General features: G+C 42.4%; 1 protein-coding gene across 1 annotated transcript in view; it reads right to left on the bottom strand.

The window, feature by feature from the left end:
• The window catches only part of LOC134313413 (uncharacterized), an 85,903-nt gene that overhangs the window by 62,207 nt on the left and 734 nt on the right, over positions 1–22,962 (bottom strand). The window contains exons 2-4 of the mRNA XM_062994682.1: positions 20,349–21,911; positions 16,611–16,896; positions 16,307–16,501 (exon numbers count right to left, since the gene is read on the bottom strand). Of these exons, the coding sequence (XP_062850752.1) occupies positions 16,307–16,501; positions 16,611–16,896; positions 20,349–21,911 (2,044 nt within the window). The remainder of the gene's footprint in view (positions 1–16,306; positions 16,502–16,610; positions 16,897–20,348; positions 21,912–22,962) is intronic.

Below are 22,962 nucleotides of genomic sequence, written 5' to 3'. Positions count from 1 at the left end.
TCAGGAATGGTTTGAGGAGCACAACAACGAATATGTATTGTTGACTTGGAAATTACATTCATTTAAAATCATATCCACAAGCCGCTCAGGTGGCGCAGCGGTAAAACACACTAGCACACCAGAGCTGGGATTTTGAATACATTGTATCTAATCTCAGCTCTGCCATCCGTCTGAGCTGGGCGGCTGCATGAACAATGATTGGCTGTTGTTCATAGGGTGGGATGAGCCGGACCGGGTTCCTCATAACTGAGCGAATTACGACCTCTGCTGGCTGGTTGATGGCATCGATGAATAATTCGTTGATCAGGGTGTGTCTCTCCATGCACAGAGCTGATCGGCAAATTAACTCACCTCGGGCAGGTGAAAAGATGTGTGACAGTGTGACAGTCTCGCTTTCCTCAATCAGAGCGGGGGTCAGCTCCAGTAGAGAGAAGGCATAATGCAATTGGGTAAAAACTAGACACACTAAAAAAATCAGGAGAAAAAGGGAGAAAATGCTTAAAAAAAAAAATCATACCCACGAGTCAAACAGTGTAATCACAAGTCTAAAATTTCTGTCCCCAGTCTCGGTGGTCTAATTGGCCAGACCAGGCACTTAACAGACTAAATTTGGGTGTCTGAGAGAGAAAAGGATGAAGCATTGAAGAGAGAAGGCGTTTTCTGTTAAGTGCTAAGACTTGTATATCGGCTTTCATAAATAGGACTCGTCCAAATCGAGCTTTTTCATACAGCGACTGGTTGCTGCCTAAACCCCATGCACTTTGGAGATTTGTTAGTGACTTCGGTTTTTGGTTAAGCTTCTGCACATCTGGCTGCAGAAAGAAATCTTGTAGAAATTGCTGAGTAATACCTAAATGCTTTAGTATATCTAACCCAAACAGGACATCCAGCTTGACAGTGTCAAACTTTTACTGCTTTTATGTTTTTGGTAATTACCTCTAAAATTGATATGAATAAAGACAATTTAATTTACTGCTGCCAGACTGACAGCCCAAGTGTGTTTTTTTAGTCATGAAGTCATGAATCTATGATGTTAAAGTACATGGTTAAGTAAAAAAAAAAAATGGCAGTTCAACAATGGGGTTCTTGTAGTCATTTAGAAATGTTATTTATATAATGAAACACTTAAAATCATGTGCAGTACAAAATGAAAACATGGAAATGGGTTGTACAGCTATTGATAGGCTTTTTTAGTAGTCTCAATCTGTCCATCAAAACCAGGCATCACAAGTCTCAGTGGATAAAGCTATTGAATATTTAGATTGCTTGTGTGGCTGTTTGATTGAGAATGCTCATTTGTAAGCCTCTGTTTAAGGAGTCACACAAAGCCAGCTCTAAATTCAATACATGCTCAAAGTGATCTGTGGTCTCATATTTTCTTCCTGCTTAGATGTTTGCTCTTCATGAGATATGAAAGCACAACCATTTTCCTTTACAGGCTTTCGAACAGAGCTGAAAGCGCAGCGCTCAGTGAGGAATAGCGCCTCCTGCCATTTCCAACATGAAGAGGCTAACTGTGTCATGCTGTTTGTTGAACAGATAGTAATCTGAAACAATAAAGTATATACTAAATTGTTCATTGGATTAAACAGTTTATATTGGTTATTCACTGATCAGCCATAACATTAAAACCACCTCCTTGTTTTTACAATCACTGTCCATTTTATCAGCTCCACTTACAATATAGAAGCACTTTGTAGTTCTACAATTACTGACTGTAGTCCATCTGTTTCTCTGCATGCTTTGCTAACAACCTTTCATGCTCTTCTTCAATGGTCAGGACTCTCCCAGGACCACTACAGAGCAGGTATTATTTGGGTGGTGGATCATTCTCAGCACTGCAGTAACAAAGACATGGTGGTGGTGTGTTAGTGTGTGTTGTGCTGGTATGAGTGGATAAGACACAGCAGCGCTGATGTTTGTTCCTGGTGAGCGCTTGAGTTGTGGATTACTGGTGGACTGAGTAGCTGGCAGAGTTGCACCCCAGTACATCTTTTTCTTCTAGAGTCCATCCCTGTGTTTGGGGGCGGCACGGTGGCTCAGTGGGTAGCACTGTCGCCTCACAGCAAAAAGGTCCTGGGTTTGATTTGCAGGTTGGGCGTTCTGGGTCCTTTTTGTGTGGAGTTTGCAAGTTCTCCCTGTGTCTGTGTGGGTTTTCTCCGGGAGCTCCAAAGACATTAAAGTAAGGTGAATTACACCTTAGGTGAAATTACTGTGTTTGACATTAAACTTGTGAACTGATGAATCTTGTGTAACGAGTTGCTACCGTTTCTGTCATGAATGTAACCAAAGTGTAAAACATGACGTTAAAATCCTAATAAACAAACAAACAAACCCTGGCTACTCTTGTAACGACTGTTTCATTATGCTTAATTATCGCAATTGCAAGTGCATTTGCTTGCCATTTCAAACTTTTGTTAGTGAACTCATTGAACAATCAGCATCTGCATTTCTAGCTTACACAGCTACTCTTCTGTTGCTGAGTTTTGTCTATGGATGGCATGGCAGCATCTTTGTTAGTTCCTCTGTTTTGGTTTCCTGGTGAGCGCATGAGTTGTGGCTCACTGGAGGACTGAGTAGCTGGCAAAGATGCCCCCTAGTACATTTTTCCATGTTTCATGCCAATCTCTGTGTGAAGTGCAGTGTTTCTGTCCTAGTAATGTGGACACCTGCTTTTTTTCTTGCATTAGTCTTGCATCAGACTGTGGCTTTGTTATTTATTCGGCTTTGGTTTAATTATTATTATTATTTTTTTTTATTTGTGTGGCTTTTCATGCACAGTATTATTCTGCCTTGGTTAACTCTCCTGCACTTCGGTTCATTTTTTAATATCCTGGTGCCTCTGTCACAAGGTTTCTGTGCAGTACCCACACGCCGGCATATACAGACTATACTCAATTCTATTATTTTTTAAAAATATATTTTATGCGTTTTTCTCCCAATTTATTGTAGTCAATTTGTCTTCCGCTGCTGGGGATCCCTGATTTTTTGCAGTTGAGTAGGGTATATATTGCCGCCTACGCCTCCTCTGACCAGCGCGCATCCCTCAACGGAACCCTTTTCCACCCATGCACTCTGCATAGGCGCCTCTATCCACCAATCAGGGTCCTTTCACAGCGTTTGAAGACCCCACCCACATATGCAGGTACCCCTCCCTGCAGGGGTCAACCCTCCCTGCAGGCACTGGCAATTATGCCCACTAGATGGCACCCAGCCGACCAATGGCAACAGCAAGTTTTGAACAGAGGAGTTCAGAATCTTGGCGCTGGTGTGCTAGCGGAATATCCAGTGACTACATGACTTCACCCAGTTTTAAGGCTTAATATTTTTAACAGGCACTGTAGTAAATGGGCAGTTGTATGAATAAATGAATCATAATGTGTAAAACACAGTTCATAAAGAAGAAATATGATGTTGGTGTGTCTTTGGTTTCTGGTTTGTTTGGTATTCAGGACAACAGTACTTTCTGACTTTGAGGGCTTGTGCTAGGTATGCTTTATATGCAGAACGTGGAATTTGCCTTCAAGCAAAAATGCCACTCTATGAAGTGCCATCTGCACAAGCTTCTACTTTGAAGTCTGAAAATCCCACTGACATTTCAGAGCACATTTTACGGGTAGGGTCTATCCTATTATTTTTTAGTACATTAATCTTTAGGCAGCAAAAACACTGTGGATAAAACCTACAGACAAAATACTTGACATTACTATTGATGGAATGTTACTTAAACAGATTTTAACTTTCCATATCTATACTACATACCAGGCATTGTTATTAAATTTATTAAATATGTGTTTGAATGTGATGTCCTGTCATTCACATTCTGAGCTTCACTGAGCTGTTTAAAGATAATTGAAACCATTTAGAATTGGCATATTTGCAGCAAAATGCTTGTTCACATTACCTTACATAAATGATTAAATACAGCACACACTTTTGATCCATTTTAAATGCAGTGCAATACTAAATTTAGCATGTTTTATGTTATAATTAGGCTCTCCACTTTAAATAATAGGAAAAAATGCTATTCTACTTATCGGCTCTGATAAACAGCTTCTTCATTGCATATGAATATTCCTGGAAAAAAGACGTCACCCTGAGACAGTACGTGTCTCTCTAAAGTTGGATCATTCTCAGCACTGCCGTGACACTGGCATGGTGGTGGTGTGTTAGTGTGTGTTGTGCTGGTATGAGTGGATCAGACACAGCAGCGCTGATGAAGTTTTTAAACACCTCATTGTCACTGCTGGACTGAGAATAGTCCACCAACCAAAAATATCCAGCCAACAGCGCCCCATGGGCAGCGTTCTGTGACCACTGATGAAGGTCAAGAAGATGACCAACTCAAACAGCAGCAATAGATTTAGACAGATCACTGTCTAAAGGCTTGAAGGTCACACAATTAACAGTGGTTTACTGTATGTATGAATGGTGTATGAGTCAACTATTCAGAATGTATAAATGACTCCTTGAGCCTATATATATATATATATATATATATATATATATATATATATATATATATATATTAGGGCTGTCAAACGATTAAAATTTTTAATCGCGATTAATCTCAGAATTTCATATAGTTAATCGCGATTAATCGCATTAAAAAAAATCTGTGTAAATGTTATAGAAAACAAGGATTTTTAAGTGAAATGTTACAATTAAAATGGTGAACACATTTTATGCTAAATGTACTGATGTTAAAAACTGCTGGGACAAGAGAAAACTGTAAGGGAGTTTTATTCACTCACATACTAGGCAGTAAATGTCAGATTGTAGGTTAGAATTTCTCCATCAGCAAACATTGTAGATCAGCGGTGCTTTAGGTGGGATAAGGCGTAGTTATTGTATCAGACTTGTCTGTGGTTGTATCGTGACGATGGTTTGATGGACGTTTCTACACGAAGTGAGTGTGTTTTGACCCTTTGGGGCTTCCATAGTTTATGAACTAACGTGCTCGACTCAGCTTTCCGGTATTCGGTACAGAAGAAGAAGTTAATTAAGTGTAATAAAGTGTTCTGCTCCCGACAACTTGTGAATATAGCGTGTATTTATTTCTTTATTATGCAAGTGCATCACTACCACGATCGGTTACATTATGTTAACAAACCGCAAATGAAAAACGGTGGCAAGTCCGACATTAAAACGTTTGTTCTACCAGTCAAGTCTCAACATGAACTAGAATTTGCGTTAATGGCACTAATTTTTTTAATCGCGTTAAATTGAGGTCGCGTTAATGCGTTATTATCGCGTTAACTTCGACAGCCCTAATATATATATATATATATATATATATATATATATATATATTAACTTCCACTTCACAAGAGTAAGGTTTTATTTACTATTCATTTTATACATCCCTTTAAAATACGCTCCACTCAATAGAGTCATGACACAGAATTTCACATTTTCCATGTGTTCTTTCTCTGTTGGATTTTCTTGCCCCATACTTATCCAGACTGCTCACCTGAACTACCACCTGAACTTTGGGCTACAACATCCTTAAATGCTTTCTGCATTTCAAATAGCAGTACTTTCTTTTATTGAGAAGTTATATTTGGGAATCACTGCAGTGACATGTGTTAACCTACTTTAACATATTAGTATGTTTCTGCAGGAATACCATTAAAATTCATACAAAGTGTTTAGAATGGAGCAGTGTTGAATTTAAATATTTGCACTGATAAAGTATAAATTCGTGCTTCATTACTCTTTTGGCATCAGAGTCTTGACAAGCTCATTCTTTTCAATTACAAAAGAAGAGTGGGTTTTTCAAATGACCCCCCACTCTCTATGTTAATTATCCCACCAGGCATGAATATGTTCATTATCATAATTACACACACACACAGCGCACATGCAAATACAGTTTTCAGGCAAGGCAAAAGAGGCATAAAGCTTGGTTTACAGTTTTTCTTCTCACTCTTGAGATTTATTTATTGAAATACATAAAAAAATTTAAAGGGATACAAATGACCTAAGAAAAACTACAGACAGGTGAAAAAGTACTAGTTTAGAGACCAAAGCAATGGTTACATGAGTAAGGGTCTTAGAACATACTGAATGCAATAAGAGGGTGGCTCATCACTTTGCTCCTTAAGAGTTGTTTGTTGGAGATTATGAGGAGTATAAGTTACAGAATCATGCCCATCTACCATGCCTTTTCATGGCCAGCAGAGGGGAGCATGAAAGCAAGGATGAATAAAGTGATGGTTTCTCTTAACTGGCACCTGTGACTAGTTGAGTGTTAATTCACATAAGGAATGTGTACTTAATCATGGTTTCTTCTTTACAGTGTTGCTGCCTTCACTTTTGGCACCTGTTCTTTTTCTCTGAAATCCTAATGCCAATGTCAGATTTCCCTTTGTGGGATAGTAAAAGACTATCTTATCTTATCAACCTGGTCCGGTTTTCCACTGGTTCAGATCCCTGCACACTTCATCTTGTTTCTGGGAATGCAGCTAGCATCACAACAGAATCCCCCTGGAAGGGTTAAGTGAGGGTCCTTTCCAGAGCAGGCCCCACATCTGCACCCATGCTATGTGCAGACTGACCAGTTGTCCTGCTCAGTTTATTGCCTCCCGTGGTTTGTTCTGGATTTTTTCACATTACTTACTCTCATTTATGCCTAGTTCACAATACACGTGAATATTTGCGATATTTGCCCAGATTTTCGCTCGGCGACTGGTCGGCGCTAGATTTGCCAGCTCGGGAGCAACTCGGCGTTCGCTCGGCGATCAAAACTCGGCTCTCAATCGCTAAGTGTGAACTACTCAACAACTCCATCCGACCGGCTCGCCGAGCGCTCGGCGACCGGATCGAGATTTCTAAACATGTCAGATATCTGATCTGAGTTGTGCGACTGGCAGTGAGTGCTATGTCGAACAGCCAGTGAGAACGCAGGATACAGTGTGAGGGGAAACGCAGGAGAGGAGTGTAAACAGGTGGGACAGGGGTGTAATATAGTTTATATCAAAATACACCGGCACACACACGAGTTTAACAGTATTTCTGACTTGATCGTTCTCTACAAAACATAACACCAACACTGCATTGAAAAATATTAATTAACCTCCAACTCACTATAGAACAATCCATACTGTTCGTGTTGCCAAATCCACTCAGATTTATTTATTTTTCCTCTTTGATTTTACGCTGCACATCAGCGCACAAACACTTTGATCGCTCGCTACTTGTTGACGTGCATGTTTGGACGTGGTATCATTAAACCCCTTGTCACTTCTCACGTTTGTTTTTGTAAAAAAAAAAATAAATAAACATAGTTTGGGACACCAGAGAAGCTTGCCTGTGATTCCAGTTGGTGATAGATCGTGTAGTGTGAAACCCCCTATCGCCGATCAGTCCTGTAGTGTGAAATATACACCGACTGAAAGACTCCCGAGTGCAAAAGATTCAGTCGTGTAGTGTGAAATAAACATCAAAGTAAGTGTAAGAAAAAAACATTTATTTTCTTTTTTATTTGCATTTCCCTTACTGTCCCAGTGTTTTCTGATTTGGGGTTTAAAATGCAACAAAACTAGAATATGTGATTTGTTAATTCACCTGAACCTTTTATTTAACTGACAAAAGTACAAATAATAGCATTTCAGTTGTTCACTGATGAACTGTCTTTGTATTTTGTTAAAATAAACAAATTTAGAAAGAATGCCCATGATAGTGTGGTGAGTGAATGGCAACTCACAAGGACACTCAGACTTTTAATTTTCCAGTGCTTTCAGGGTTATTGTACACATACAAAGGGAAATAATTATATACATGCCAGAAAAAAAACAAATGTTGAATGACTTTACTGAGTCAGCATTCAACAGTCATTACATGCTGCACAGACCTTACCCACCAAAGAAGCTTTTTCAACTATTGTTCCAACTCCCATCTTGGCTCCAGGCAATACCAATATTCAGCCTGAGGAGTCAGAAAAACAAACAGATTAAACAAACAGCAACAAGACGTCACATACAGTGTATCACAAAAGTGAGTACACCCCTCACATTTCTGCAAATATTTTATTATATCTTTTCATGGGACAACACTATAGAAATAAAACTTGGATATAACTTAGAGTAGTCAGTGTAGAACTTGTATAGCAGTGTAGATTTACTGTCTTCTGAAAATAACTCAACACACAGCCATTAATGTCTAAATGGCTGGCAACATAAGTGAGTACACCCCACAGTGAACATGTCCAAATTGTGCCCAAAGTGTCAATATTTTGTGTGACCACCATTATTATCCAGCACTGCCTTAACCCTCCTGGGCATGGAATTCACCAGAGCTGCACAGGTTGCTACTGGAATCCTCTTCCACTCCTCCATGATGACATCACGGAGCTGGTGGATGTTAGACACCTTGAACTCCTCCACCTTCCACTTGAGGATGCGCCACAGGTGCTCAATTGGGTTTAGTCCATCACCTTTACCTTCAGCTTCCTCAGCAAGGCAGTTGTCATCTTGGAGGTTGTGTTTGGGGTCGTTATCCTGTTGGAAAACTGCCATGAGGCCCAGTTTTCGAAGGGAGGGGATCATGCTCTGTTTCAGAATGTCACAGTACATGTTGGAATTCATGTTTCCCTCAATGAACTGCAGCTCCCCAGTGCCAGCAACACTCATGCAGCCCAAGACCATGATGCTACCACCACCATGCTTGACTGTAGGCAAGATACAGTTGTCTTGGTACTTCTCACCAGGGTGCCGCCACACATGCTGGACACCATCTGAGCCAAACAAGTTTATCTTGGTCTCGTCAGACCACAGGGCATTCCTGTAATCCATGTTCTTGGACTGCTTGTCTTCAGCAAACTGTTTGCTGGCTTTCTTGTGCGTCAGCTTCCTTCTGGGATGACGACCATGCAGACCGAGTTGATGCAGTGTGCGGCGTATGGTCTAAGCACTGACAGGCTGACCTCCCACGTCTTCAACCTCTGCAGCAATGCTGGCAGCACTCATGTGTCTATTTTTTAAAGCCAACCTCTGGATATGACGCCGAACACGTGGACTCAACTTCTTTGGTCGACCCTGGCGAAGCCTGTTCCGAGTGGAACCTGTCCTGGAAAACCGCTGTATGACCTTGGCCACCATGCTGTAGCTCAGTTTCAGGGTGTTAGCAATCTTCTTATAGCCCAGGCCATCTTTGTGGAGAGCAACAATTCTATTTCTCACATCCTCAGAGAGTTCTTTGCCATGAGGTGCCATGTTGAATATCCAGTGGCCAGTATGAGAGAATTGTACCCAAAACACCCAATTTAACAGCCCTGCTCCCCATTTACACCTGGGACCTTGACACATGACACCAGGGAGGGACAACGACACATTTGGGCACAATTTGGACATGTTCACTGTGGGGTGTACTCACTTATGTTGCCAGCTATTTAGACATTAATGGCTGTGTGTTGAGTTATTTTCAGAAGACAGTAAATCTACACTGCTATACAAGCTGTACACTGACTACTCTAAATTATATCCAAGTTTCATGTTTATAGTGTTGTCCCATGAAAAGATATAATGAAATATTTGCAGAAATGTGAGGGGTGTACTCACTTTTGTGATACACTGTATATAATCATATTACTATGGTCATTTCACCACTTATTAGGGCTGGGTGGTATGACCAAAAATTTGTATTGTGGTATTTTTTAAGATTCTGATGGTTTCCCAGTATATCACGGTATGTTTTATTTTTTTATTAATTTTTCTGCATGACTTTTTATACAGTGTATCACAAAAGTGAGTACACCCCTCACATTTCTGCAAATATTTCATTATATCTTTTCATGGGACAACACTATAGACATAAAACTTGGATATAACTTAGAGTAGTCAGTGTACAACTTGTATAGCAGTGTAGATTTACTGTCTTCTGAAAATAACTCAACACACAGCCATTAATGTCTAAATAGCTGGCAACATAAGTGAGTACACCCCACAGTGAACATGTCCAAATTGTGCCCAAAGTATCAATATTTTGTGTGACCACCATTATTATTGAGCACTGCCTTAACCATCCTGGGCATGGAATTCACCAGAGCTGCACAGGTTGCTACTGGAATCCTCTTCCACTCCTCCATGATGACATCACGGAGCTGGTGGATGTTAGACACCTTGAACTCCTCCACCTTCCACTTGAGGATGCGCCACAGGTGCTCAATTGGGTTTAGTCCATCACCTTTACCTTCAGCTTCCTCAGCAAGGCAGTTGTCATCTTGGAGGTTGTGTTTGGGGTCGTTATCCTGTTGGAAAACTGCCATGAGGCCCAGTTTTCGAAGGGAGAGGATCATGCTCTGTTTCAGAATGTCACAGTACATGTTGGAATTCATGTTTCCCTCAATGAACTGCAGCTCCCCAGTGCCAGCAACACTCATGCAGCCCAAGACCATGATGCTACCACCACCATGCTTGACTGTAGGCAAGATACAGTTGTCTTGGTACTTCTCACCAGGGCGCTGCCACACATGCTGGACACCATCTGAGCCAAACAAGTTTATCTTGGTCTCGTCAGACCACAGGGCATTCCAGTAATCCATGTTCTTGGACTGCTTGTCTTCAGCAAACTGTTTGCGGGCTTTCTTGTGCGTCAGCTTCCTTCTGGGATGACGACCATGCAGACCGAGTTGATGCAGTGTGCGGCGTATGGTCTGAGCACTGACAGGCTGACCTCCCACGTCTTCAACCTCTGCAGCAATGCTGGCAGCACTCATGTGTCTATTTTTTAAAGCCAACCTCTGGATATGACGCCGAACACGTGGACTCAACTTCTTTGGTCGACCCTGGCGAAGCCTGTTCCGAGTGGAACCTGTCCTGGAAAACCGCTGTATGACCTTGGCCACCATGCTGTAGCTCAGTTTCAGTGTGTTAGCAATCTTCTTATAGCCCAGGCCATCTTTGTGGAGAGCAACAATTCTATTTCTCACATCCTCAGAGAGTTCTTTGCCATGAGGTGCCATGTTGAATATCCAGTGGCCAGTATGAGAGAATTGTACCCAAAACACCAAATTTAACAGCCCTGCTCCCCATTTACACCTGGGACCTTGACACATGACACCAGGGAGGGACAACGACACATTTGGGCACAATTTGGACATGTTCACTGTGGGGTGTACTCACTTATGTTGCCAGCTATTTAGACATTAATGGCTGTGTGTTGAGTTATTTTCAGAAGACAGTAAATCTACACTGCTATACAAGTTGTACACTGACTACTCTAAGTTATATCCAAGTTTCATGTCTATAGTGTTGTCCCATGAAAAGATATAATGAAATATTTGCAGAAATGTGAGGGGTGTACTCACTTTTGTGATACACTGTATGTCTGTGTCTTATTCTACTGCCATAAGTACAGATCATATTAAACAGTTTTAATTTCACCATGTATATAGTGAAGGTTTTGAGTACTATAAGCTTTGCTTGTCCCCACAAAATGACATAATATCTGATGGAATCAGTACGTTTAAAACAGCTGCAATAAATACAATGTTTATTGTTTATTTAAGTATTGTACAATTACCCTTAGCTCTCCCTTTAACAAATAAAATGACTTTTGCAAACTCCACTGAACAACTTGACCACTGGTTTGTTGTAGAAAAGTGGACGACTTTAAACATCTTCAGTATATGAAAAAAACATACAGTATTAGCAATCAAAGATGGTATACCAAATGTACCGTCACACCGCTCAGCACTACCTCATATACACACATGTACAATCATCATAGCAACAGTATTGACCAGCTATAATGTTCAAATAATGTCTTTTCCTTTTACAGATACCTGGTTCACAGATTCACCCCTTACCTGGTTCCCTCAGACCCTTTTGTTTATTTTATTGCATGTCTTTGTCATAATCAATATCGATATAATGTCTTTGGAGATCAGAAGTGTTATACAGTTCTGGTGATGTGTTTCATGTCGTAACATCATCACAGTTTCTCAAAAAAAAAACAGAGATATGTTAACCTCTCCATTATACATCATACTAATTAAATTTTTAGTTAATCATTTAGTTTCTGATGATAATGATTGTTGCAGTTTTGCAAGTGGTAAAGAGTCCATTAGGAGACAGATCTGGACAACAGGCAGGCCAGTCAAGCAAATACACTTTGGTTTAGCATGTGTCTTGGTGAAATAACCATGAACTTCCTGGAAAAAAGACTTCACCCTGAGGGCAGTGTCTCTCTAAGATCCTGGTATGCACCTCAGTGTCAACATCTTCACATCTATCCTCACTCATGTTGTGGGCACGAATGCACCCTTGTGCTGATAATAATCTGAATCTGAATAACTTAATGCCCTAAACTTAATAAAAACAAGACGAAACATGGAATTATCTAACCACAGCACATATTTTATTGTCTTCCAGTCAATCTGAGATAAGATCAGGCCCAGAAAACTTGGGCTGTGTTTTTACATATAATTATTATTTAGCATACAGGTTTTTCATGCATCACTGTCTGAAGGCTTGAAGGTCACACACATTTAACAGTGGTTTCCAGCTGTGCCCTACCAAGACTGAGATTTATCTGTATTCCTTGAATATTTTTACAAAGTATATACTTTATTACAGTGCATTAACTGTGTTTAAGTTCATTCAAGTGATTTGCATTTTGTCACCCACATAATCAACAATAAGGCTTTGTTTCCTTTTTCTTTTTACTTTTAATATTTAATTCATAATAATAAAAATAATAATAATAATATAACTAAATCAAATAATCTGTGTTAAAATGCATTAGAATTTTGTTTTTAAATATGATAAACTACCAAATTACTTACTCACCTCGCTAAAGAGAGAGCACTGCAAATACTCACACACCTAGAAGAGAAGAAATTTAACCCATGATTCAGAATCTTAAGACAAGGTAGAATAATACCTAAAAGAGCCACAAACTAAAAATGGGGAGATTTAGAAAATAAAGCAGTACTAACTAATAAATACTAACTAATGAAGGAAATAACAAGTACAAGGAATTGGGTGACCCCCATCTTGACTACTTAAGTCATTGTATAGAATACTGTAGAATAGAATAGAATAGAATAGAATAGAATAGGTGTATTCTGAAGCTAGTCTCACCTCCAGAAATTGGAACATCCAAACCACTGAACTGCCATGAAAATAAACAGAATGATGACAACCATCATCAGCGGAAATCGATAATGGAATGTTTGCTCTCTTTCTTTTTCCTTTTAGACTCCTGAGTGGCTCGTTGCACTCACTTTACAGACAGAGGTTATCAGAGAGCAAAGGAAAATTAAGTTCAAAGAAAAGAAACTGAAACTAAGCTAAAACTAACTCCCCACTGCAGAGCATTTGCAAATCAATATCTATAGTGGACTCTTATTAAGGAAAAGACAATGTTCCCTAAATGTTAATTATCTGTTGTAATAAATTTGTTTACAAAAATTAAGTTTGCAGTTGCCAAAGGTCTGATACTCAATTTAAAAGGTTGCTGATTTCACTCTAGAGATACCTGATTTATTACCATTCATTCATTAAACTGCGGTACCGGAACATAAGAAGTATTTTATTATTTATATCTATAGTATACTACTATTAAGGAAAAGAAAAATGCTCCCTAAATGTTAATTATCTGTTAAATGAATTTGTTTACAAACAATAAACAGATTACGAGTACAAAAACCTTTGCAGTTGCCAAAGGTCTGATACTCAATTTAAAGGCTGCTGATTTCACCCTAGAGCTACTTGATTCATCACCATTCATTCATTAAACTGTGGTACCAGAACATAAGAAGTATTTTACTTGTTTAAGAAACACAAGAAATAACATACTATACCAACACTGGGATGTGAAAAAGCACATGCATTTATAACATCTATATTATATTATAAACATTTATTAATAAACATCCATTCCTGCATTTCAGGCCTGCAACACATTCCAAAAAAAGTTGGGACTTCTGGCATTTGTGCATGTAACTCCGTATTGTAGTGTAATCACCAAACCATGATTACAATCATCTGTTGATGTCACCTGTTTGGAATCACATGCATTAGTTTTTTCACCTCATTACTAGCGCTAAATTGCCCTTGTCCCAACTTTTCTTGGAATATGTAGCAGGCCTGAAATGCAGGAATGGAGGTATATTAACAAATGAAATGAAGTTGAGCAGACAAAACATGAAATATTCCGGGTTCAAACTGTCTGCAATCAAATAAAAGTCAAAGTAAATGTAAGGAACACTGCATTTTTATATTATTTGCATTTTCCATACTGTCCCAACTGTTTCTGATTTGGGGTTGTACAAAGTACTTATAATGATATTTTATTTATTATTATAAGTAAAGATATTTGTAGTGGGATGGGTTGTGTCTCACCACTGAGGTGCCAGGTGTAGCCCTGCACCTGCAAGAGTTGAAAATGAACCCAATTTGCAGGATGTATGGGCATCTGCACTGGGAGAAAACCAGACCTGATCGAACCCAGCATTATGGTTTTAGGGAAAAGCTGGTTGCCAACAAAGGAGCTGGCAACTCTGTGAGGAAGAACCTGTGATAGACAGAGACAGTTCCACCATGAGTGAATTAACACTCAACATGGTGCAGATGACATTTAGGAGAAATCAACATGTCAATCATCTGAGCCTCTACGCTCCCTCTGCCAGGGGGCAAGACAGGAGGACATAATTCTGTAACTCTAACCTCTGAAAGAACAGCTTGTTTCCAAAGTTTCTAATTATCTAAAGAATTCTGTGTGCAAGTCTTCAGCTAGGGCAGCACATCCTCCCTCTTTCTCTCCTTTTTTGTTGCTCTGCTTAAAATTGCCTTTACAAGTAACATTTATCCTCTTACTGCTTGTCCCAGTGAGGGCTGAGGTTTATTTACTTCTTTTTAAATATCACTTGAGAAAATGTGATTTTGACAGTTATGAGAAAAATGTCTGCTTTCAAAGATCTTCACTTTAAGGTTGTTAGAACAGCTCTGTTTTATGTGTATTTTTATCTCAAGCCTTGTACTTAATCTGACAGAGATGCTCAAGTGTTGTCATTTGGCCTTTCTTTTTCTTCTTATCTAACCACAAAAGCTGGCGCATACACTTTTAATTCCACCGTTGAAAATGTCAGCAGAATGAAACCATGACAGTTTCTTGCCTTCTTTTATAGTGCATGCAATATTGTGCCAAAACAAGCACCCTTTAAGTACAGTCCTGTTTATTTAGTGCCACCCAGTCCTTGCATCTGTCTTTTAAATGTGTTATTTGTTTGGCAGCAGTAATAACCATTATAGGTAAATGTGTTTGTGTGGGCTAATGCTTGACAATTTTGGAGACAGTTGTATGGTCCCTGTAAATAATTTATAAATGATCATCCTTTTTTCCAGTTTTATTCTAGTAAAGGTCACAGTGGGACTTGTGCCACCTGGAAACTCACATCAAGTGGCAATTTAGAGTAGCCAGTTTACGGTCACGAATGGGGGGCTAAGGAGGCGAGACAGAAGGGGCGGACACACGCAGAGATGCAAAAAAACTAAGAATTTATTAGTAACAAAAGCTGATCACAAGAGCTAGTAACATAGCTAGTAACGAGAGCTAAACACAAGAGCTAGTAACATAGCTAGTAACAAAAGCTAAACACAAGAGCTAGTAACATAGCTAGGAACAAGAGCTAAACACAAGAGCTAGTAACATAGCTAGGAACGAAAGCTAAACACAAGAGCTAGTAACATAGCTAGTAACGAGAGCTAAACACAAGAGCTAGTAACATAACGAGTAACGAGAGCTAAACACAAGAGCTAGCAACATCCTGGAGATAGGAACAACCTGGAGCTAGGAATAATAGCAAGGAACATAACTAGGAACAAACTGGAGCTAGGAATAAACTGGAGCTAGGAACAACCTGGAGCTAGGAATAACCTGGAACTAGGAACAATAGCAAGGAACATGACTTAGAAACATGACTTTGAAACATGACTTAGAAACGAAACATGAGTTAACCTGAAGAGAGAGACGAGAGACCTGAGCCAAACCTAGCCAAAATAGTTCAATAGTTCCCAAAGTCTGCACAAAAGCTGCCTCCTTAAATAAGCAGCAGCTGGAGATAATTAGTCCACATGAACCAATCAGGGTGTGGCAGGAGACAGAGTGTGTGTGCTGTTGAGGGGTGTGGCACACAGGAGCACACAGAGGGTTCAAGTGTGACAGATGCCCCCCCAAAGGCTCTACTCCTGGAGAGCCTTTCATACAGAAAAAAACAAAATCCAGGAGGTCCTGGGCCCTGCGGGGCAAATTTGAAGTCATTAAAAAAGTCCTGAGGCAGGCGTGACAAAAGGGCTGTGACGTGGACTGCCGACGGAAATCCAGATGTGCCGTTGGGGGGCACCAACGAGAGTCCAGAAGCGCCATCTTGGGACGCCAACAAGGGAACAGAAGTGCCATTGTGAGACGCTGACGAGGAGCCAGGAGCACCATCTAGGGGTGCTAATGAGTTCAGAAGTGCCGTCGGAGGGCACCAACGAGAGTTCAAAAGCGCCATCTTGGGACGCCAACAAGAGAACAGAAGTGCCGTTGTGGGACGCTGACGAGGAGCCAGGAGCACCATCTAGGGGTGCTAACGAGAGTTCAGAAGTGCCGTCGGAGGGCACCAACGAAAGTTCAAAAGCACCATCTTGGGGCGCCAACAAGGGAACAGAAGTGCCGTTGTGGGACGCTGACGAAGAGCCAGGAGCACCATCTAGGGGTGCTAACGAGAGTTCAGAAGTGCCGTCGGGGGGTGCTGACAAGGATCCAGGAGCACCATCTAGGGGTGCCGACGAGAGCTCAAAAGTGCCGTCGGAGGGCACCAACGTGAGTTCAGAAGCACCCTCTGGAGGTGCTGACTTGAGAGCAGAAGCGCCATTGGGGGCGCCAACTTGAGAGCAGAAGCGCCATCTGGGGCGCCAACGAGAGTTCAGAAGCACCCTCTGGAGGTGCCGGCCTGAGAGCAGAAGCGCCATCATGGGCGTCGACTTGGGAACAGGAGCGCCGTCGGGGAGTGCCAACTCGGGAACAGAAGCACCATTGGGGGGCGCCAACTTGAGGACAGAAGCACCATCAGGGGGTGCTGACTTGAGGACAGAAGCGCCATCAGGGGGCGCCGGCGAGAGTTCAGAAGCACCGTCAACGGGTGCCAACTTGGAAACAGAAGCGCCGTCAGGGAGCGCCAACAAGGAAACAGAAGCGCTAAGGGAGCGCTAACATGGAAACAAAAACCAGCTGCGTGGAGCCTGGCGAAGAGGCTTCGGGAGTCAGCTGTGTGGAGCCTGGCGAAGAGGCTTCGGGAGTCAGCTGCGTGGAGCCTGGCGAAGAGGCTTCGGGAGTCAGCTGCGAGGACCCTTGAGATGAGGCGTCCGGAGTCAGCTGCGAGGACCCTTGAGAAGAGGCGTCCGGAGTCAGCTGCGAGGACCCTTGAGAAGAGGCATCCGAAGTCAGCTGCGAGGACCCTGGAGAAACTCCTTGAATCAGCTGTGAGGACCCTGGAGAGGTGTCCGAAGTCAGCTGCGAAAACACTGGGGAAACATCATTAACCAGCTGCGAGGACCCTGGAGAGGCGTCCAAAGACAGCTGCGAAAACACTGGAGAAGCATCGGAAATCAGCTGCTTGGACCCTGAAGAAGCGTCCTGAACGAGCTGCTTGAACCATGGAGGGACGTCTTGAATCAGCTGCTTGGAACCTGAAGAGGCTTCTTGGATCAGCTGCTTGGAACCTGAAGAGGCTTCTTGGATCAGCTGCTTGGAACCTGAAGAGGCTTCTTGGATCAGCTGCTTGGAACCTGAAGAGGCTTCTTGGATCAGCTGCTTGGAACCTGAAGAGGCTTCTTGACTCAGCTGCTTGGAACCTAACGAAGTTTCTTGACTCAGCTGCTTGGAACCTAATGAAGTTTCTTGACTCAGCTGCTTGGAACCTGGAGAGGCTTCTTGAATCTGCTGCTTGGAACCTGGAGATTCTTCTTGAATCTGCTGCTTGGAACTTGGAGAAGCTTCTTGAATCAGCTGCGTGGAACCTGAAGAGGTTTCTTGACTCAGCTGCTTGGAACCTGAAGCCGGCAGCAGCAGAGCTGAAGGAGAATTGTCTGTAGTAGACTGTGGCTTGAACTCTGCAGGCTGGAACATAAAGCTTGGAACTTTGACAGGAAACAAAACTGGAGAGGACTTGGAACTATTCGACTCTGTCTGGGTGGCAGGAGGGCCCGAACGTACAAACAGACCATTTTTGAAACCCTGACCTGCTGACTGACACCTAGAACCGACAGAGACAGATGAACACGGAACAGGACTAGATAAACTAGAACTCATGGAACCAGACTTAGAGACATGACTGACTTGGACAGACGGACAAGACATGACAGGCTGGCTGACTAAACAGGCATGACCAGACAGACTAGGACTTACTGAATCTGACTTAGACCCAGGACAGATCTGGGCAGACGGACTAGAAACAGGCAAGATCGACGGACTAACAGAATTAACTGGACTATACAAAGTTTCAGACTGATTAGGAGTCGTTAAAACAGACGGAACCAGCAAAGGACTCACCCGAACTTGAGTACCTGAAACTGGAGCCGGTGAACAAACAAAAAGACCCCTGGAGCCCTTGGGGTCATTACAAGGAGCAAGACTAAACAAAGGATCCTGACTGGCTCCTAACAAGGACGTGGGACGGTCACGAGCATTAATAGCAGGCACTGGCACCCGGACCACATCAGCAGTGGGCACTGGGGGAAATTTCACATCCCCAGTGGGCACTGGATGCCGGGTATAAGCTGCAGTGGGCGCTTTGCTGCGTGGAGCGTCACCAATGGGTACAGGAGGTTTAGCGAACTTTCCTATACTAAAATCATAGGGGTTCTCACCTGTAAATTTGGCTCTCATGAGGCCCTCGAACACCTTAACCGAGTTCAGCACAGCTCCCCTGTCAGACCACAGCTGCCTGTCCCACTCACAAGCGGCACCCCTCAGTCTAGACATCATGAACCGTATCTGGTCGATTTCAGCTGGCTGGGGGTCCTGAAGGTTCTGCAGGTAGAGCTGGCTCTGCAGAAGGAAGCCTTCGACAAATGAGTCGCTTCCATCATATAGAGCTGGCCTACTTAGCGGTAAGGTCTGAGGAAACCTCATGGAGTTAAACTCCGGGAATGTATACAACAAAAACATCTCGCTGTGTCCTATGAAAGGGGAACTATTATGTCACGAATGGGGGGCTAAGGAGGCGAGACAGAAGGGGCGGACACACGCAGAGATGCAAAAAAAACTAAGAATTTATTAGTAACAAAAGCTGATCACAAGAGCTAGTAACATAGCTAGTAACAAGAGCTAAACACAAGAGCTAGTAACATAGCTAGGAATGAAAGCTAAACACAAGAGCTAGTAACATAGCTTGGAACGAGAGCTAAACACAAGAGCTAGTAACATAACGAGTAACGAGAGCTAAACACAAGAGCTAGGAACAAACTGGAGCTAGGAACAAACTGGAGCTAGGAACAACCTGGAGCTAGGAATAACCTGGAACTAGGAACAATAGCAAGAAACATGACTTAGAAACATGACTTAGAAACGAAACATGAGTTAACCTGAAGCGAGAGACCTGAGCCAAACCTAGCCAAAATAGAATCAGAATCAGATTTATTGGCCAGGTATGTGGATACACACAAGGAATTTGTTTCCGGCTGATGGTATCTCTCTAGTAATGGTACGATACAGTGTACAAGCAACGTATACATTAAACATTAAACACAAAATCACAAAATTATCCAAACTATAAGATTATATACACACAATATACAGATATGTAATTTAGCAGCATCTGAAATATTTACAAAACAGTAAAGTGCACAACATGTAGGATGAGTACTACAGTGTAGTCAGTTTGGCAGCAGATGAATATTTTTACGCTTACGTGTTATGTATTATTAGTCATTTATTTATTTAGGAGGGAGATGGCCTGTGGGAAGAAACTGCTTTTAAATCTGGTGGTTTTAATGTGGATGGATCTATAGCGCCTGCCGGAGGGGAGGGGTTGGATAAAGTAATGTCCAGGGTGTGAGGAGTCAGTGATAATTTTCTCTGCCCGTTTCTTGGTTCTTGAAGTATACAAGTCCTGGATAGAGGGCAGAGGAGCACCAATGATTTTTTCAGCTGACTTCACCTGTCGCTGCAGTCTGTTCCTTTGTTGTGTTGTGGCTGCACCAAACCAGACTGTGATGGAAGTGCACAGAACTGATTCGATGGCCGCAGTGTAGAATTGTCTTAGCAGCTCCTGTGGCAGTCCCAGCTTTCGCATTTTCCGCAGAAAGAACATTCTCTGTTGGGTTTTCTTGATGGTGGAGTTGATGTTATACTCCCACTTCAGGTCCTGGGAAATGATAGTGCCCAAAAACTTGAAGGACTCCACAGTTGAAACAGGACTGCCTAAGATTGTGAGTGGGAGCCGTGCTGGTGAGTGTTTTCTGAAGTCCACTGTCATCTCTACAGTCTTGAGCGTGTTAAGCTCCAGGTTGTTCATACTGCACCAGTGCACCAGCTGGTCGACCTCTCGCCGGTAAGCAGATTCATCTCCGTCGCGAATCAGACCAATGATTGTAGTATCATCTGCAAACTTCAAGAGTTTCACAGATGGGTCACTGGAGATGCAGTCATTGGTGTAGAGTGAAAAGAGCAGTGGTGAGATAACACTTCCCTGAGGAGTACCAGTACTGACTGTCCGAGTGTGAGAAGTGACTTCTCCTAGCTTCACCTGCTGTGTTCTGCCTGTCAGGAAGCTGGTAATCCATTGACACATGGCAGGGGGCACAGTGAGCTGAGAGAGTTTGTAGGAGAGAATTCCAGGGTTGACAGTGTTGAAAGCCGAGCTGAAGTCCACAAACAGGATCCTTACATAAGTCCCTGGGCAGTCGAGGTGTTTCAGAACGTAGTGAAGGCCCATGTTGATTGCATCATCCACTGACCTGTTAGCCCTATATGCAAACTGCAGTGGGTCCAGTAGGTGTCCAGTGGTTTCCTTCAGATGGGCTAGCACCAATCGTTCAAATGACTTCATGACTACTGATGTCAATGCTACCGGTCTGTAGTCATTCAGTCCAGTTATGGAGGGTTTCTTGGGGATCGGGATGATGGTGGAGCGTTTGAAACAGGAGGGAACAACAGACAGTTCCAGGGATCTGTTTAAGATACGTGTAAAAATTGGAGCCAGTTGGTCAGCGCAGGCTTTGAGACAGGAGGGAGAGATGTTGTCCGGGCCTGACGATTTCCTGGTCTTTTGTCTCCGGAAGAGCTGGCTGACATCTTTCACACCTATCTCAAGTGTAGCCTGGGTGACTGGGGGGGAAGGTGGTGGTGGTGTTAGAGATGAAATAACAGATGCAGATGAGGTGGGTAGATTGATGGGTGTGAAGTGGTCACTTTCAAACCTACAAAAGTAGTCGTTGAGGTCGTCTGCAAGGTCTTTATTTGCATCTATGGGTGGGGGAGGTTTCCTGTAACTTGTGATTTCTCCAAGGCCTCTCCACACTGTAGCAGGGTCGTTGGCTGAAAAACGTTTTTTCAGCTTTTCAGTGTAGTTTCTTTTAGCCATACTGATCTCCCTGGTTAGTGTGTTTCTTGCCTTGTTGTACAGGGCCCTATCTCCACTCCTGTAGGCGTCCGCCTTGACCCGACGCAGTTGTTTGAGTTTGGGTGTAAACCATGGTTTGTTGTTGCTGTATGTGCAGAAGGTTTTAGTTTGCACACACACCTCTTCACAGAAACTGATGTAAGATGTTACAGTGTCCGTCAGTTCATCCAGGTTTGCAGCTGCAGTTTCAAAAACAGACCAATCCGTGTGTTCAAAACAGTCCTGTAGTTCTAGTTTAGCCTCTCTGGTCCATTTCTTTACTGTTTTAACTACAGGCTTAGACGTTTTAAGTTTTTGCCTGTAATTTGGAATTAAGTAAATTAGACAGTGATCAGAGTTTCCCAGAGGTGCACGTGGAACAGGGCGGTATGCATCCTTAATGATGGTGTAGCAGTGGTCCAGTGTGTTGTTATCCCTGGTGGGACAGTTAATATGCTGTTTATATTTTGGCAGTTCGTGGTTTAGTTTTGCTTTGTTGAAATCCCCCAGAATTATTAACAGTGAGTCCGGATATTTTTGTTCTAATCCCGTTATCTGATCCGCTAGAGTTTGCAGTGCGTCATGCACGTTGGCTTGAGGTGGAATGTAAACACCAGCCAGGATGAATGAAGAGAACTCGCGCGGAGAGTAGAAAGGCTTACAATGAATGAAAAAAGACTCCAAATTTGGACTGCAGTATTTACTTAATTCTGTGACATCAGTACACCAACCTCCATTAATGTAAAAAAAATAGTTCAATAGTTCCCAAAGTCTGCACAAAAGCTGCCTCCTTAAATAAGAAGCAGCTGGAGATAATTAGTCCACATGAACCAATCAGGGTGTGGCAGGAGACAGAGTGTGTGCTGGTGAGGGGTGTGGCACACAGGAGCACACAGAGGGTTCAAGTGTGACATTAGGCTTGTTCGACTTAACCCGGTGCTGCGCAGACCGATCGCCGCCTGGCTCGGTATGGTGCATGCCAAATAGTTTTTTTTGTCCGACTTGCGTCGGCGCCACCGGCGCGTCACGATGACAGACTGGTTATAATCTCGCGAGAGCGGGGCGGCTGCAGGCGGCAGAACCAGTCCCTGCAGTTGCTCTCCACGACCTGCGCTGCCTGAGAGACGGCTTGATGACGACAGAGCTTAATCCTCATTGGCTAGAAGCTCCGCTGAATCCTCTGGCGGTTGTTTCGTTTCATTCTAAAATGTAAATCTCAGTTTATTTGTCTTAAAGACCTGATATGTGCGAAATACTATCATGCTTTCTAGTAGCATGACAGTTTATTTTCGTACAAATTGCAACATATGTCATGATTATCATTCCATATCATGAAAAGACTCAAGTAAGCTACCTGATATTTTTTTAAT

This window comes from Trichomycterus rosablanca, chromosome 1 (genome assembly GCF_030014385.1).
Source record: "Trichomycterus rosablanca isolate fTriRos1 chromosome 1, fTriRos1.hap1, whole genome shotgun sequence".
NCBI classification, from domain to species: Eukaryota; Metazoa; Chordata; class Actinopteri; order Siluriformes; family Trichomycteridae; genus Trichomycterus; species Trichomycterus rosablanca.
This window is presented reverse-complemented; position numbering and strand designations above follow the sequence as displayed.